This window comes from Aethalodelphis obliquidens, unplaced genomic scaffold, assembly GCF_003676395.1.
Source record: "Aethalodelphis obliquidens isolate GAN/ISIS:26980383/991018 unplaced genomic scaffold, ASM367639v1 scaffold80, whole genome shotgun sequence".
NCBI lineage: Eukaryota > Metazoa > Chordata > Mammalia > Artiodactyla > Delphinidae > Aethalodelphis > Aethalodelphis obliquidens.
The window spans coordinates 603,343-620,999 of record NW_020838024.1 but is presented as its reverse complement, the minus strand read 5'-3'; the positions used below and the strand labels follow the sequence as shown (position 1 = coordinate 620,999).

General features: G+C 37.9%; 1 protein-coding gene across 1 annotated transcript in view; it reads right to left on the bottom strand.

Moving 5' to 3' along the window:
* The window catches only part of LIFR (LIF receptor subunit alpha), an 88,263-nt gene that overhangs the window by 26,589 nt on the left and 44,017 nt on the right, over nt 1-17,657 (bottom strand). Inside the window, exons 6-12 of the mRNA XM_027092631.1 lie at nt 15,914-16,088; nt 13,435-13,689; nt 9,985-10,114; nt 9,374-9,543; nt 7,259-7,404; nt 5,924-6,086; nt 3,714-3,784 (exon numbers count right to left, since the gene is read on the bottom strand). Of these exons, the coding sequence (XP_026948432.1) occupies nt 3,714-3,784; nt 5,924-6,086; nt 7,259-7,404; nt 9,374-9,543; nt 9,985-10,114; nt 13,435-13,689; nt 15,914-16,088 (1,110 nt within the window). The remainder of the gene's footprint in view (nt 1-3,713; nt 3,785-5,923; nt 6,087-7,258; nt 7,405-9,373; nt 9,544-9,984; nt 10,115-13,434; nt 13,690-15,913; nt 16,089-17,657) is intronic.

The window sequence follows — 17,657 nt, the reverse complement described above, 5'->3', positions numbered from 1 at the left end:
TTGAGTGGAGCTGGGTCTTAGTGTTGAGATGGAGATCTCTGGGAGAGCTTTCACCATTTGGTATTACGTGGAGCTGGGAGGTCTTGGTGGACCAATGTCCTGAACTCGGCTCTCCCACCTCAGAGGCTCAGGCCTGACACCTGGCCTGAGCACCAAGACCCTGTCAGCCACATAGCTCAGAAGAAAAGGGAGAAGAAAAAGACAGAAAAAAATAAAATTAAATAAAATCAAGTTATTAAAATACAAAATAAAAAAAATTATTAAAAATAACCAAAATTGGGCTTCCCTGGTGGCGCAGTGGTTGATAATCCACGTGCCAATGCAGGGGACACAGGTTCGAGCCCTGGTCCAGGAAGACCCCACATGCCGTGGAGCACCTAAGCCCGTGCGCCACAACTTCTGAACCTGCACTCCAGAGCCTGAGAGCCACAGTTACTGAAGCCTGCGTGCCTAGAGCCCATGCTCCGCAAGAAGAGAAGCCACTGCAATGAGAAGCCTGCGCACAGCAACAAAGAGTAGCCCCTGCTCGCCACAACTAGGGATAAGCCCACGCACAGAAAGAAAGACCCAATGCAGCCAAAAATAAATAAATAAATGTATAAATAAATAAATTAATCAAATAATTAAAAGTAATAAAGAAAAGAAAGAAAGGAAGAAGGGAGCAACCAAAAACAAATCCACCAATGATAATAAGTGCTAGAAACTATACAAAAACAAAGGACACAAAAAAAACCGGACAGACACACCCCTAGGACAAATGGTAAAAGCAAAGCTATACAGACAAATTCACACAAAGAAGCATACACATACACACTCACAAAAAGGAAAAAATATATGTATCTATATTAAAAAAAAAAGGAAGAGAGCAACCAAATCAATAAACAAATCTACCAATGATAATAAACTCTAAATACTAAACTAGGATAAACATAAAACCAGAAACAAATTAGATGCAGAAAGCAAACCCCAAGTCTACAATTGTTCCCGAAGTCCACTGCCTCAACTTCACGATGATTCGTTGACTACTCAGGTATTCCACAGACGCATGGTACATCAAGTTGATTGTGGAGATTTAATCCGCTGCTCCTGAGACTACTGGGAGAGATTTCCCTTCGTCTTCTTTTTTCACACAGCTCCTGGGGTTCAGCTTTAGACTTGGCCCCGCCTCTGCATGTAGGTCACCTGAGGTCATCTGTTCTTAGCTCAGACAGGTCGAGGTTAAAGTAGCAGCTGATTAGGGGGCTCTGGCTCACTCAGGCTTGGGAGAGGGAGGGGCACGGAATGCGGGGTGAGCCTGCAGCGGCAGAGGCCTTCCTGATGTTGCACCAGCCTGAGGCGCACTGTGTATTCTCCCGGGGAAGTTGTCCCTGGATCACGGGACCCTGGCAGTGGCGGGCTGCACAGGCTCCCCAGAAGGGAGGTGTGGAGAGTGACCTGTGCTCGCCGCTCACATGCTTCTTGGTGGCTGCAGCAGCAGCCTTAGTGTCTCATGCCTGTCTCTGTTGTCCACGCTGATAGCCGTGGCTCATGCCCGTCTCTGGAGCTTGTTTAGGCGGTGCTCTGAATCCCCTCTTCTTGTCCACCCCAAAACAATGGTCTCTTGTCTCTTAGGCATTTCCAGACTTTATCCCATACTTCCTCCTGGCTAGCTGTGGTGTACTAGCCCCCTTCAGGCTGTGTTCACGCAGCCAACCCCAGTCCTATCCCTGGGGTCTGACCTCTGAAGCCTGAGCTTCAGCTCCCAGCCCCGCCCACCCCGGCGGGTGAGCAGACAAGCCTCTCAGGCTGTTCGGCACCGATCCTCGGTGTGGGAATCTCACCTCTTTGTCCTCTGCACCTCCATTGCTGCACTCTCCTCTGTGGCTCCGAAGCTTCCCCCCCACCACCCCCTGTCTCCGCCACTGAAGGGGCTTCCTAGTGTGTGGAAACTTTCCCTCCTTCACAGCTCCCTCCTAGAGGTGCAGGTCCCGTCCCTATTCTTTTGTCTCTGTTGTTTCTTTTTTTCTTTTGCCCTTCCCAGGTATGTGGGGAGTTTCTTGCCTTTTGGGAGGTCTGAGGTCTTCTGCCAGCGTTCAGTAGGTGTTCTGTAGGAGTTGTTCCACGTGTAGATGTATTTCTGATGTATTTGTGGGGAGGAAGGTGATCTCCACATCTTACCTCCGCCATCTTGAAGGTCTCCCTCACATTCAAACTTCTTTATTTATATAGCTAAACTGCTTTTTAAAATAATTGCTCCAATTCATATAACAGTGCATGGGACCCTCTGATTCAGACTGACACTGACATTAATACTCTGCTGAAGACACTGCTCCAACAGAGTTCCCCGATGGCTCTCCAATGGCCTGGTAAAGTGGACATGTTACCATCCTAAGACTTGTGGGTTTCATTTGATACTATTCATTCCTTCACACATCCCCCTCCCCTGGTTTCTGCAAAAGCTATTTTCTTCTGGTCTTCCTGCCTCTCTGGCCTTCCCAATCTCCCTTGCTGGATCCTCCTCCTTTGCTGGTCCTTTATATCCTGCCATCACCTACAGTTCCACTCTTGGCCTCTTTCTACCCTGCATGCTCTCCCTGAGTGATCCCAGTTATCTGCTTACTCACAGCTATGTCTTTAGCTCAGACCTCTCCCGAGCTCCAGAGCCTTACATCAAACCACCTTCTACTGAACTGTACTCAGATATCCTTGTGGCACATGTTTAAAAAACTCAACATGTCCAAAACAACTTAATTTTCCAACCAAATATGGCAGAACCATCAACTAGTCACTGAAGTTAGAATCCAAATTGCTTCAGTATTTTTAATCCTTGGTTAAACATTTATCTCGTTTGAACAATATTCTAAACTTTCTCACACTGAAGTAATTTATATAATTGTTACCATATTATTGTGAAATCTGACAGACAACTGAGAGTAGCCAGGGGATTTGCTAATCAAGAGTAAGAGGGGATGCACAGTCATATACAGACAACCTCGAAGCAATGGAATTTGTACACAACTTGCTCACAGACTTCAAAGATTTACTTTACTTAAAGCTGTAAAGATGTCAAATTTTTATAAAAATAGTAGTTTAAATTTAAATAACAAAATTCACTGTTTTAAAAGAATCTGGTTATAACTGTTCCTATGAAATCTGGTGTAGAAGACAATTGTTCATGGTTTTGATGTTCATAAATCAGATAAAAAAATATAGCAACAAAAACATCTGCTCTGGTAAGGAAACGCTAGTAAAATATAATGCAATTCATATTTTATCTAGAATTTTAGAAAACTATGTAAAACTTTATAATTGTCATATGATAATGCAATTTACTTAGGGGACAACAAATTACACATGATATATATATAAAGTTGGTTTCCTAGTCATTGAATTGAAAATGTAACATAAACACTTGAGATCCTAACTTGCGGTTTCTGGCTGCATTTCTGACTAAAGTGAGAGAGATGGAATTCATGAAATCTTTACAGGCCTCATAAAATCAAACTAAAGAATGCTCAGCTCTTGACACAGACATCCTCACTACAGTGACTGTGGTGCATCTGCAGTGATGTGGAATCTGGGGCTTTTAGAAGCCAGGTTACATTCTCAGCAATACTGTACGCTAAGCCAGTCTGGGAAATCCTGGCTGCCTGATAACCCAGGTACCATATGTAAGTTAAGTAGTTCAGCATAATAAAGTTATTTAAATATTCAAGGAAGAATTAGATATTTACCTTCCAATATATTATTAAATTTTTTCCGTCAGAACTCCACTCTCTCCAAGTATCTGGTCCCTTTGAAGGAACTAGAAAAGAGATTTAAAAGTTGGTATTTGAAGATGCATACTATGTAAGTTGATAAGATCAATAAGTGGGATGGTGGTATTTGAAATTTTTGTCTAGGTTTTTGAAATTCTCAATAAAGATGTGAAGAAGTCAGTGGCTTCCACTTAGAAAATGGAGCAATGGAAAAGCTGAGCTCCAAATGTCTACAAAACACAAGACCCCTTACAATGGGTTAAAATCACCCTCAAGTCCCTCAGAAATGGGTCCAAGGCTGCCTCTCCATCTCACATCCGTCTCTCCCCCCTTACTCAAGCTGGCTCTGGCTACACACTGGTTTCCTGGCTGCTCCTCAAACATGCCAAGGACACCTGCCCCAGGCTTTCTGCACTTCCTATGCCCTCTCTTCCTCTGCCTAGAACTTTTCTCCTCTGAATTAACCACATAGCTTCCTTCACCACCTCCTTTATATCTCAGATCAAGTGTTACCTATTAGTGAAGTCTCTTCCAGCTACTCTATTTAAAATTGCAACCTCCCTCCTCAACCGCCTGGCCTTCATTCCCTAGCCCTCTCTCTAGGTTTTATTTTTTTCTGTGGCACTCACTGCCACCCAATATGCTATTGTATACATATTTTTAAAACTCATTTCTAATCCTTTATCCTATAAACTCCATGGACAGAGATTGCTGTTTTATTCCCTGCTATATTCCTAGTAACTAGAACAATTCCTGACACATGGTGGATACTCAACAAGTATTTGTTAAATGAATTAATGCCTTCATCTTAATGAGGCATAAATAAAATGTTTCCTCTTGGCAACAACAGCTCATCAACTGAAAGCAAAAGCAGCCAGTCTCCAAAATGACCAATGATATTGGTCTCGCTTCCTGACATTCATGCCCTTGTGTGGTCCCTCCCACACTGTATCAGCGTTGGCCTGTGTGACAAGTAGGGTACGGCAGATGTGATGTATGTCCCTTCTGAGGCTAGGACAGAAAAGACATTGTGGAGGCTGCCTTGTTCTCTCTTTGATCAATAAGTCTGGGACTTGCTGGTTGCCATGTTGAGGACACTCCAGCAGCCCTACGGAGAGGCCCACGTGGTGAGGAACCGAGGCCTCCTGCCAACAGGCATGTGACTGAACCATCCTGAAAGGCAATCCTCTAGCCCCAATCAAGCCTGCAGCCCCTACCCACATCCTGACTGTAGCCTCAGCTAAGCGTCTAAATTTCTGATCCACAGACACTGTGAGATAACAAACGTTTGCTGTTCTAAGCCACTGAGTTCTGAGGTAATGTGTCATAGCAATAGATAACTAACACACTCTCTCCCTGGACTCAAGCATGATCCAAACAATTCTTACATGTACTGTAAGGATCCTCTCTCATCTTTCTAGTCTTTATGTAGAGAGACAAAATCTGGGTTAATACCTGTCCTTTTTTGACTTACTGTTTGTTAAATTTTTTGGAAGAAGTTTTATATTCCCTATATTATATAGTTCAAATAAAGCTTTTGCTATCTTTTGTTGAATGATTTCTGAAAATTACACCTATTTCTAAATTTTTTGCTTTGTTTTAAAGCTGACATCTGCTTAATCAAGAATAGTATCTCATTCTTTCTTTAGAAATTATCATACTTAGATAACCAGTTACCTGATTTTATAGATATATTGACCTGGGCGTACCACAGAAACTAAAGTTCAAGAACTTGTAGTCCCATCCATTTCTCAGGCCTAGGTCACAAATAAAAATTCCACCAAATTAGCTTTATTAAAACTTGTTTTCAATAAAGAGATACTCTAAATAGGTTATGAAAACTCCAGGAATAGGAGGAAAGAGTGTGAGAAAAATCACTCCATAATCTTACTATGGTTTCAAGTTTGGTTTCCTATGTATCATTTTAATACAGTTGCAATCATATTGTGGATAGGGTAGCCTAGTCCTTTCACATAACACATGCCAAGCATTTTTCCATATTATCACAAAACTCAAAAAACCATCATTTAAAATGTCTGTATGATATTTTACTAGCAGGCATTATATAGTTACACAATTTATCTAAACATTCTCCTGCTTTTAGTCACTTCGGTGACATTTTCTTTTAAAAACAAAATTTCAGCATCCATAGTAATAATTAGCCGTATGTCATTCAGTTAACTTACTGGCTTCTGTGGTTAAATATTGTTTTTCATTGCTCCACTTGCTCCATTTCCAGAAGGGGTCAGTACAACAACGAATCCGAAAAGTATATATAGTATATGGATTTAACTTATCCACAGCAGCAAGATAACTTGAATTTTCTATTCCTTTCATTGTGACATTCCGCTATTAGAAACAAATATATATATTATATATATAATATCACACGTATATGAATACATACATACACTCATATACTTTTTTTAGAAGAAAGCCTCCCAAATTTGTAACATAAATTGACTGAATGTCGTAAGAGTTTACCTCTATAAAACCAAAGACAGTTCATCCACTATATTTTAATTCTTATGTAAATGCCAAATCAGTGAAATTATGTTCTGCAACAGCAAAAAATAAAATTGAGGTATCTTTTTAGTCCAAATGTTGGATCTAAGTAATAATGGTCAATTAATTATGCAGAGAAGATGCTATTCAGTCAATGGTTAATGGTAATGCAATATACCTTAATATAACTTAGTAGTCTAAGATGACCTTGAGGATTAAATACATTATTCAGATGATATTTGGAAACTGACTGGAGGCAGGCATCATCTTATGCATCTTTTTTTATATGGCACTTAGAACCTCTAGTGTGGTGCTAAACATGTAGACTATTCAATATTTAAACTAAATAAATTAAGATGAAGCAATTCTAAACAAATTTGAGGATTTGCATGTCTCAGGAAAGTCTCTGAGTTCCCAATTACTTATTGCAAAGACGCTTTCTGGGTTACGTTTTGCAGTTTGACTGATTTTCTAGAAATTATCATTAAGTTTCCAAGTGACTATTTAAGAACATCATTTATTTTGGACCTACCCCAAATTACAAGATGGTGCGGCATAAAAGTCAACCTAAGTATGTAAAATGTACTAAAAAGCCGTGTTTTGACTTATAACGCCCAATTATAACTTGCTCCTATTGCTGCACTTAGCAATTTTAAAAATCACACCTTCTCTTTGGTGCCGATTAGTCCATTAACTAACACCAATGGTTACAGCAAAAACTACTAATTCATTCACAAATTTATTGAGCACCAGTTACATGCCAGGTACTATACTAGACCTGGAAATATTCTGAGTAGTAAAAGTCAAACTTACGTTCTATAATATCCGGTATTATAACTGTTTTTAAGTGCTAAATATAATGCTGTTATGATATTGATATATAATGTCTTCACACTTAGTAAATCTCTATAAGTAATCTGAGCGCTTGTGCATACCAATTTACTTAATTCTTTTTGAAAACTAAGTATTTTATCCAAAATAATCTCAAAGGAAGTTTATAGAAGACTCTTACTCACCATTTCATGTACTGAGTTAGTTTTATTAATTTCAATTTGACATAACAGTTTAATCTTTGCAAAGCTGCCCGGTAAATGCCAGGAAAGTGTAACAGCTGTTGAACTGATATCCTTCACTTTGATTGAAGTAGGAATATGGGGATGAACTGTAAATACAATTTTCAAAGATTACTTTGAAAGCTCTTTTCTAATATGACAAGTGAGAGTCAAAGAAAACAAAAAACAGAAGAGATGTCATCAGTGCTGACCAACAATGTTCCACCCATTGTTGTGTGGAATACAAATCTCACCTTTACTGCTGACACCAGGCCAGCATTGTTTAAGAACCATTCACACTCAAGGTTTCTCAGTTGGCATCAGAAATACTAAAAGGTAGTAAGTCAGTCTCTACCTTTAAGGAACCCCTCATTTACTTGGGGACTGACAAACAGAAAGAAGGAAAATCAACAAGAGTATATGCATTAAGTCCTAAATGCATGGTACAGATATTCACTGCTACAGGAATTTAGATGTAAGTGCACATGTACAGTGAAGATAGGACTTAAGATGAGCTTTGAAGGATGAATCAGAATGAAACTGGCAAAACAGTTGCAGAAAATCATTTCAGGCTGGGGTCTTGGCAAGAACAAAGGTACAGTGAAGCAAACTGCACATTACACTGGTGATAGTGCATATACCAAATTGAGTGATGGGAAAGAATCACGTGGAAGATATGGCTGAAATGGCAGAGGGCAGAAAAAAAAATATAAAACTGCCATGCAAGTATAAGATGTAGCTTTTGTGACCTTATGGAAAAAATCAAGACATAACAAAAAAAGATGAGAAGGAATAATCGATAAAAGTGACATATTCACAAGTAAGGCAACCTTATGCCCCTGACTGTCTCTAAGAGAAGGCCTCTACGCCACTGCTCTGTGTGTTGCAGAGCCTGGCACAGAGTTGATACACATGGAATGACCACAGGAATGAGTGCCAAAAAGACAGGCCTCTTTTATTTCTATTTTGAGCTGTACATTAATAGGGTTGGTAAAAATCCAGAAATCATCGGCAGTAAAAAGGAACAAACTATTTACTGATACATACTTGGATGGATCTCAAGGACATCATCCTTAGTAAAAAATGCCAACCTCTAAAGGTTAAATAGTGTACAACTCCATTTACACACCATTCCCAAAATAACAAAACAATAGCGATGAGGAAGAGACTAGCTGTTTTCCAGGAACAGAGATTCTAGCACGCGCCCGTGTGTGTTGATGGGGGTGTGGTTGGTATTGCTATAGTGACAGTGGGAGGCGGTTCCTGTGGGCGACAGAAGAATTCTGTATCTGAACTGTTTTGGTGGGTTGCATGAATCTGTACGTGGATCCGACTGCACAGAACTACACACACACACACACACACACACACACACACACACACACACACACAATTAAATGCATATAAAAACTGGTGGAAACTGAGCAAGGTCAGTAGTCTGGTTCAGTGTTGAACAAGGGTCAACTGCCTAATTTGGACATGGTACTACAGTTACATAACATGCTACCACTGAGTAAGTCAGATGAAGGACTGTAATTATTTTTACAACCACCTGTCAGTCTACAACTATCTCAAAATAAAAAGGTTTTAAAAATTGGGCAGGGCTTCCCTGGTGGTGTAGTGGTTTAGAGTCCACCTGCCAACGCAAGGGACACAGGTTCGTGCCCCGGTCCGGGAAGATCCCACATGGCGCCGTGCAGCTAGGCCCGTGAGCCATGGCCGCTGAGCCTGCGCTCCGCCGCGGGAGAGGCCACAACAGTGAGAGGCCCGCGTACCACAAAAAAAAAAAAAAAGAAAAAAAAAATTGGGCAAAAAACTATTTTCAGAAATCAAAAACTATCAGATAAAGCCACTTACAATTTCTATGAAACAATTAATTCAAATTTTTATTTGAATTTAATAAAACAGTGAAACTTGAAATTATAACGATTTTTAAATGAAATTTACAAAATTAGTATTAAGTAAATATAAAGGAAATAATCAGTAAAAAGAAATCCCTAGAAGCACTTTTCATTAATCTCAAGACATTTTACCACTTCTAAAGTTATTTTTAAGACACTGGTTTATGCAGCAGCTTACCTTTTTCAGTTATGTTAACTAAAAGTGTTGATTCTGATTGACCCAGAGGATTTCGAGCATTCAACGTAAAATTGTATATTTCTTGATTTGGAAGCATTTGAAAGAATAACTGATAGCTTTCATTTGTGGGCAACTCAACTCTTTTAAATCTAACATATTTTCCTGAAAAACTGAATTAAGAGAACATTAAAGAATATTAAAATAATTTCAAAATGGCAAGAGATTTATTGCAGGAAAAGATGAACGGGTAAATTTCTAATAAATGTTTTTTTTAAAAAGTCTGTATTTCTAATTATAGATATACTACAAACTCAGGGAAGAAAATATATACAAGGCAGAAAACAGAAGAAAAAAATCAGCCATTAAGCCCACTACCCAGAGACAGTCTCTGTTCATATTTGAGGATTCTTCCTTCTAGAGACTTTTTTAAAAAGACAAGATATCGAGTCTGCATGTGTTTAAAATGCAGTATTTATAGTATACCCAATTTTCTACAGCATATTTTGTTTTATATTTGTTCCCATAAATGAAACAGAGCATCTTCTTATGTCATTTAATATCCTTCCAAGGTACTCCTCACTGTTCTGACAACCTTTCCCAGAGACCTTTACCTTTCAAATAAAGTGTAACTTGTATTGCGTGGGCCCACCAAGAACGTCGGTCTTCCTGGATTCCAAGTGCATATAATCTCTTTTAAGTCATATGTCTCACAGTTCAGTTTTTGAGGAATATCAGGTGGATCTAATTAAAAAAAAAAGTAGTTACTTTGATTATGTATATTTTCTCTGAAAACGTTATGTTTCATAAATGTTAATTACATTTTGGACAATTTCCTTAAAAAATCATTTACTTACATTTTGAATGGTGCAGGAATTACCATTCTTTGTACAGCATGTTGTTTCAGAGTTCATATTACATTAGGAGTGAGGGATTAACATATACTTAAGAGTGACCATTAGCTCATTTGGAAACTCCCCAATAGCAACCTGAAGAGATCAACTATCATGTTTTCCCCTTAAATCCCATTTCAGAGTCCATCAAATCTCTCAAAGGAACCTTTGTCCAACTAGTTAAATCAGAAAAATCTAGAGGTTAATAGTATTATTACCTATCCTCTTTATACTGTGATTTGAAAAGAAGTACCAAATCATAAGTCAGTATAAGCCATGGTACAAGTTTCAGAGTTCTTAAATAAGTTATAAGGACTATTATTTACAAAGTCACTCTTGGTAAAATTCTACATATCCCTATATTCCAAGTGACTACTGATCTTTTGTTGTTTTTCTTCTTTAATGAGACTGTTCTGTTTTTGTAGGGGCAAGACTAGAATAAGAAAAAAAGTTTTGTTTTTGTTTTGTGAGACAGAGTGATAAATAAAAATTCTACAGTCTGACACTGATTATAGAAAGTGATATTTCTGTAATCTTACTTAACCAAGCATATACAGAAACTGATATTTCCTACTGTCATATTTATCCAAACTATCTTCCATGGAGGTAAGTTTTGTTAAACGACTATCTACTCATTGAAAAAGTCTAAAAGATAACTTTATTTTTAAAAACCTGAATTTTTAAAATAGTCCTTAGTTTATCAAATAAGACTTAGAAAATTTCACACTTTCCCCAGAGATAAGCATTACATCCTTCAAGTATCTTAGGTAACATTAAGAGAAGTAATGAGTATTTATAAGAAAGTTTACCAACTGGATAATAAAACTAACACTGACATATTTATTTTGAAAACTGTTTTAAACTTAAGGACAAACTTTTGGTCGTTTTATTAAATTCACATACCCCAAATTTTGAGGATATTTAAAATGCTGATTATTTTAGGATCTGGCAGATATATTAAGTTGAAATACTTAAAATCCAAATAACAGGAGCAAACTAGACAGAAGTAGAAGGAAAAATTGAAGGAGAAAAAAATATGAGAGGGCAGTACTTGAAATATACTGACTTTCTTTTCAAAGAAATTCACTTACAAAAGAATCAATTGAAGCTAGGTAAAAGCTCAGTATAAATCAATTGTCTTTCTATATAGCAGTCTATAGAAAACGCAATTTAAAAACATCAATTTTTAATAGCACCAGAAAACATCAAACACCTAGGAATAAATTTACCAAAAGATATAAAAGACCTCATATCACTAAAATAAATCAAAGAAAATCTAAATAAATGGAAGGCTATACCATGTTCATGGTTTGGAAGACTCAAATTGTAAGAATAAAAATCCTCCTAAATTGATAGATTTAATGTAATATCAATCAAAATCCTGGCACGTTTGAATGTGTATGTGTGTATGTAGGGGAAAACTGACAAGCTGATTCTAACATTTTCAGCCTTTTCAGTAAAGAATGGGATAACAGGCTACCCATAAGGGAAAGGAAAGTAAATCTTGATCCCTAACTCACACCACAGTCTGCCCTTGCTGCAAGTTTCTAAAGAGCTCCCTCTGAAGTGAAATGTTACTGTTGCTCCTGAAATGACAAATATTGATCAATATTTCAACCTCCAAATGTTATAAATGAAAGCTAAATTATGAACTAAATAGCACTATGATAAAAGATTAGAACATTGTTAGAAACAATAAAAACAGTGAATATTCTCATCTTCTAAGTTTTAATTTTTTATTTCATTCTTTTAAGTGAGTATCTCACTTTTTGGTATCACTTATCAAGCAGTTTCGCTACACTGGTTCTTTACTTAGACTCCATGATCATTTGTGAGGAATGTTGCACATCACTTCCTAAAATTCCATTTAGGAAAGAAAATTTAATTTTTTAAATTTCTAAAATTTAAATTTGAATATATCCTCACTCTCACTTGAATTCCAAAATGCCTTACTGGAAGGCAAAAAGAGAGTAAGGTTACAGCCATCAAGCTGAGAAGGGCACCTAATCCCCTTCCCTTGGGAATCTATCAGCAACTGAATGTAATTTATCATAAATTTCTATGGAAGTAGAAAAGTGACTGAAAGCGGCTGATCCACAGCATAACTGACAATCGTAAGGAAAAAAAAAGCATAAGAAAAATCACTGAGTGAGCAAAAGAAAATGACAAAATCCATTCACTACATTTCACACATTTTATTCACGAGACCCTTGGACCACTAGAAACTTTAAGTTCCGAATGTGAGCAGGAAGGGAAGCACTGCTGGAGGCAAAGCCATCAGTGCATTATAACATTACAGTTACCACAGGGGAGGGGACAGAAAAACTCTAAATACAAAAGTATCTGTGGGGCTTCCCTGGTGGTGCAGTGGTTGAGAGTCCGCCTGCCAATGCAGGGGACATGGGTTCGTGCCCTGGTCCGGGAAGGTCCCACATGCCGTGGAGCGGCTGGGCCCGTGAGCCACGGCCGCTCACAACGGTGAGAGGCCCGCGTACCGCAAAAAAAAAAAAAAAAAAGAACAAGTATCTGTGGATGCACAACACAAGCCATATAGGTAGGGCAGTCCACCCACAACAACTTTTGGAAACGTCATGGAATGTAGAAGTGACCATGTTAAAAGATGCCCCTGCATTACGGAGAGTACATCAGACACAGAACACAGGGAGAGGGGGACTCTTCCTCCCCCCATGTCCTGCAGCCACCCTCCTATCATCAGAGAAGTGTAGGTTATGCTTTTGAAAGATTTTGTGTAAAATCATTACAATTTCTTAAATTCAGGTACTTTAAAAAAAGGTATGCTTTAATTAGGTGGGAAATTAATTTATATGAAAAAATTCCTAAATGATGTAGGAGTAAGAAATATTATATACTACCTGCCCTTGACTCAACAAAGCTGTTAACTAAGAATTTAAACTAAAAATTAGTAGATGAATGTTTCAAATCTTTATTACAAAAGCTACAAATTATATAGATACAGGTATGTAGAAAACAAGCTTAGAACTCACCTTAAAACAAGCAAAAATGCTGGTACCCTCGTATGTCATTTGCATCAAAGAATAAAAAAATAAGAAAGAAATAAAATCATCACCCCGAAAAAGCATTAAGGCTTTCAAAGAGGACCAAAACAGATTAATAGGAACTCTTTTCTTAAAAAAAAAATTATATACTTACATCCTGCAAAAATAACTGTTCCAAACATGTTATCTTCTACGGAGAAAACCACATTTGTTCCACTACTTTCGGAAGCAGAAATATTACGGATCTTGATTGCAACATTTTCCCCATCGAGATGGATAAGGGGACAATATGTGCTGCCAATCTGTGCTGATAACACTTTTTCTTGAGTCACACAACACACTGTTATATCTGAGCCTACAAGTAGCACTCTGTCTTGAGGAAAAACCTTAGTCTGAGAATCAGGAGACCCTAGAAAGAGCAAAAGGAATTATAAATACTTTAGAAGTCTTTTACATAAATTAGCCCAGTGTACATAAAACACACTGTTAGGTACTTTGTAATTATGGTGGCCCAAAGATAAGGTACGCCGCCCCCCCCCCCCCCAGGTTTCAAAGGAGCAAGACATACACAAGAAATAAAAATGTGTGTGGTTTTATTTACTTATGACGGGGTGATGGCGGGGGGAGTAGAGGGGACTGCAGGTTGCCGTGTAAGGTCACAGGTTAATATCTAAGAAGTCTAAACGTTCAAATTAAGTGGGTTTATCCACATGTGAAAAATCCACACCAAGAAAAAGGTACACATTAAATAATTCCATTCCTTTGAAATTATTCTATGTATTTAGATCAGATGTCCTAATTTCCATCAGCTTACATGCATGGTTAAATACTCCACATCCTAAAAAGCACTTTCTAAAAAAAATCCCAACTCTGTAGGTTAAAGCCACCCTTTTGTTTTTATTTTCCTAAATAGCCAATTTAAAAATATTATCTTTAGTCTCCTTTCTACCTACTCACTCTTTAATCTACTGCAATCTGGCTTCTACTCTGGCCACTTTACTAAATGGCTCCACAGCCTAACTGCTCAATCCAGTGGCCACGTCTTAGTAATCTTTCCTTCAACTTCCACAGCATCTGGTATGTTGCCTAAAGTCTTCCTTCTCAAAACTCCCTTCTCTCTTGGGGTGTAGACTACTTACTTTTGCTACTCTTAACCCTCTGGCTGCTGTTTGTTTTGCTGGCCTCATTTTCTTCCATCCTCCCCTCCTCATACAAGCTTCTAAGAGATGTGTCCTTGGTCTTCATGCCCCTTTCCTTGAGTTATGTTAACCTCCAAGATTTAAAAATTTTCCCATCACGTATGTTAACGATTCTCAAATACACAGTTGACCCTTGAACAACACGGGTTTGAACTGCATGGGTTCGCTTACGTGTGGATTTTTTTCAATAGTAAATACTACAGTACTACAGGATCTGCGGTTGGTTGAATCCTCGCATGTGGAACCACACATACGGAGGTTCCATGGGTATGGAGGGCTAACTATAAATTATGTGTGGATTTTCCACTACAGGGAGGGTCGGAGCCCCTGGGGGTTACCCAGTTGTTCAAGGGTCAACTGTATATATCCAGTTCGAACTAATCACCTGGATGCCGAATTTGTATTCCCAACTGACAATGAGAAATTGCTCCCAGGCACTTCACAGCTACCTCAAGCTCAACACATTAAAATTGAAATTTATCTTTCCCACCTAGTTTGTTCATATAGTTTCTGTCTCATTGGACAGCATCACCAGCTACCCAGCTGCCCAAACTAATAGTCATCTTCGGCTCTATTTCTCCCCTACCAAAAGCATAGTCACTAATTCGGTCTCTTCAGTGTTTTCATACTTCTTCCCTCTTTTCATTTCTAAACCCAGGTGTCCTATTTTATACCTTCACTGTCTTTTGCTGAACTACAAGATTCTCCTTATTAATCTGCTTGCTTCCAGTCCTTCCTCCCTCTGATCCATTTCTCCATATTGTCACTAGAGTAAATAATCTACAATGATTACCAGCCTTTTAAAGCACTTTATTTTATTGTCAACAATTTTCTAGGCCCTCTCTCACACTGCCAACATTATACCTGCCTGAGTTTTATTCAATGTACAGATGATTTTTGATATACCTGCAGATTCACACTGTTAATTTTATTTTATTTTTTTGGCACGCGGGATCTTAGCTCCCCGACCAGGGGTCAAACTTGCGCCCCCTTCATTGCAAGCTCGGAGTCTTAACCACTGGACTGCCAGGCAAGTCCTATACTTGCGGATTCCCATGTTCTCTGCAGTAACTGCAGCTCACAGCAGTCTGCTCTATGGGCAAGAAATTGGGAGCTCTATTTTAAAAATATGGACTTGATCTCATTACCGCCTACATAAAATTTTTAAATGTTCTCCCAATGTCTATTCGAAGTGATTTTTAAACCTGGATGTTTATCTAATCACTCAGTATGTTATTTAAAAATACAGATTTCTGAAGCCTATCTCAGAGTTTTTGAATCAAAATGTTCTGGGGCAGAAGACTTGGAAGATCCCCCGGTGACCCTCATGCATCCAAATGGGGTTCAGAGAACTAAAACCGTGAGCTAAACCCTACCCTTAAGCAAGACTAATCTAATTCATCTGAAATGAAAATCCTTTAAATATGCACTTACAAGAGATGTTCTTCAGTGGGCTCCAGTCGCTCCACTCTTTGCGACCAGAGAACTGAGGATCATCAATGTAGCATCTAATTCCCACATAGTGAGTGGCGCACTCCAAGGGCATGTCTGAGGTCCAGCTCCAGTGATGAATTGTATCTCTGCCATTCAGGGTTGTATTGTGGGTCACCTACAAAATGAACACAAACACAAAATTCTATTTCCAAGTACTACGTCCTGCTCTCTCTTAGGGTTAAAAACACAACAGATTGTATACAATTACCAGCTAAGTAAATCAAAGCTTTGCTCTTTTGTAAAACTATCTGTTTTCTATAAGGCATAAAAGGAGAGTTGTAGTAACAATAATTATGATTCATCTATGTTTACTTCTTCAACTTTAGGGCTTACTTCATTATTACACAAGATGTTAATAGTCCAAAACGTTCAATAGAGTTCATGAGAAAATACACCATTGCCTAAAATGGTCCCATTTTCCATGGACAAAAAACAGTTAATGCTTTTTTTTATCTCCAAGGGTTAAAGTCAAAGAGAGGAGAGCATTTCAACAAAATAAACTATTATTTTAGACTGGATTATTTTTTTATATAAGTGTCATATATTTCAAATTTTATTTTTAAATATGCAACTTATAATAATATAGAAAGCTTAATTTCAATTGTGGAAAATGGGCAAGATTTCAACCAAATATATGAGGATATACTAAAAGAGACCTTGGGACTTCTGGTTAAAGAGAACAGATTAAATAAATGTACTTCCTTCTCTTTACTTCATGAAATTCCTCTAGAACAAAAGTACAAGATTTTTTTTTTTTTTTAAGGCACAGATGCACAAGGACAAAAAACTGAAGAAACAATACTGGTAAGATTCTGGACACTGGAAAGCAGATGGGCAATGGTAACTAACTACGCATTCTAAAGGCTGGGGCACTCCTGCCTTCTTCCCTACTCAGCCCCCAGGATACTGATGGCCAGGTACATACTCACCAGGAAAGAGTCTAAACAAACTTTTCTAAGGAGCATATGAACAGGTCAAGATAAAAACCTAAAATAATATTAAGATTTTTCCAGCTTGACAGCCCATCCTAATCACATACAGTGATGCCCCAGCAAACAAGTCCCACCCAGGCAAACAAAAGTTCCAATTAGACTTGTTTTATTTTTCAAGAACCACTCACTTAAATATGAGCAGCAACCAGAGGACCAGAAAGTGGAGAAAAAGTTGTAATGTGAAAGTCAAAGATCAAAACAACAACAACGAAAAAGCAATGTGAAAAAACAGAATGCACAGAAAGAAAAAAAATTTTAAATCACTGATATGCTCAAAGATAAGAAGAGATATTGCATCCATGAAACAAGAACGTGATAAATTTTTTTAAAAAAAGGACTAAGAAAAGGGATCTCTTGTATATTAAAAAGTATATTAATAGAAATTCAAAAGTGCAAGATAAACTTTAGGAAAAATTGCTCAGAAAATAGAGCAAAATACTGATGGAATGTAAGAATGATAAGATAATTAGAGGAAAGGTCAGAAAGGTACAATTTCTAAAGAACAGAAGTTCTAAGAAAAAAAGGAGAAAAAAGAGATGAGGAAATCAAAGACATAAAATAAGAATTTCCCAAGCTGACAGGCATGTGTTTTCAGACTGAAAGGGGCCTAATGAGTGTCCAGCACAACAGATGAAGATAGATCTACAATGAGAAGCAAATGGAACAATGCTTTCAAAATCTTGAGAAAATTT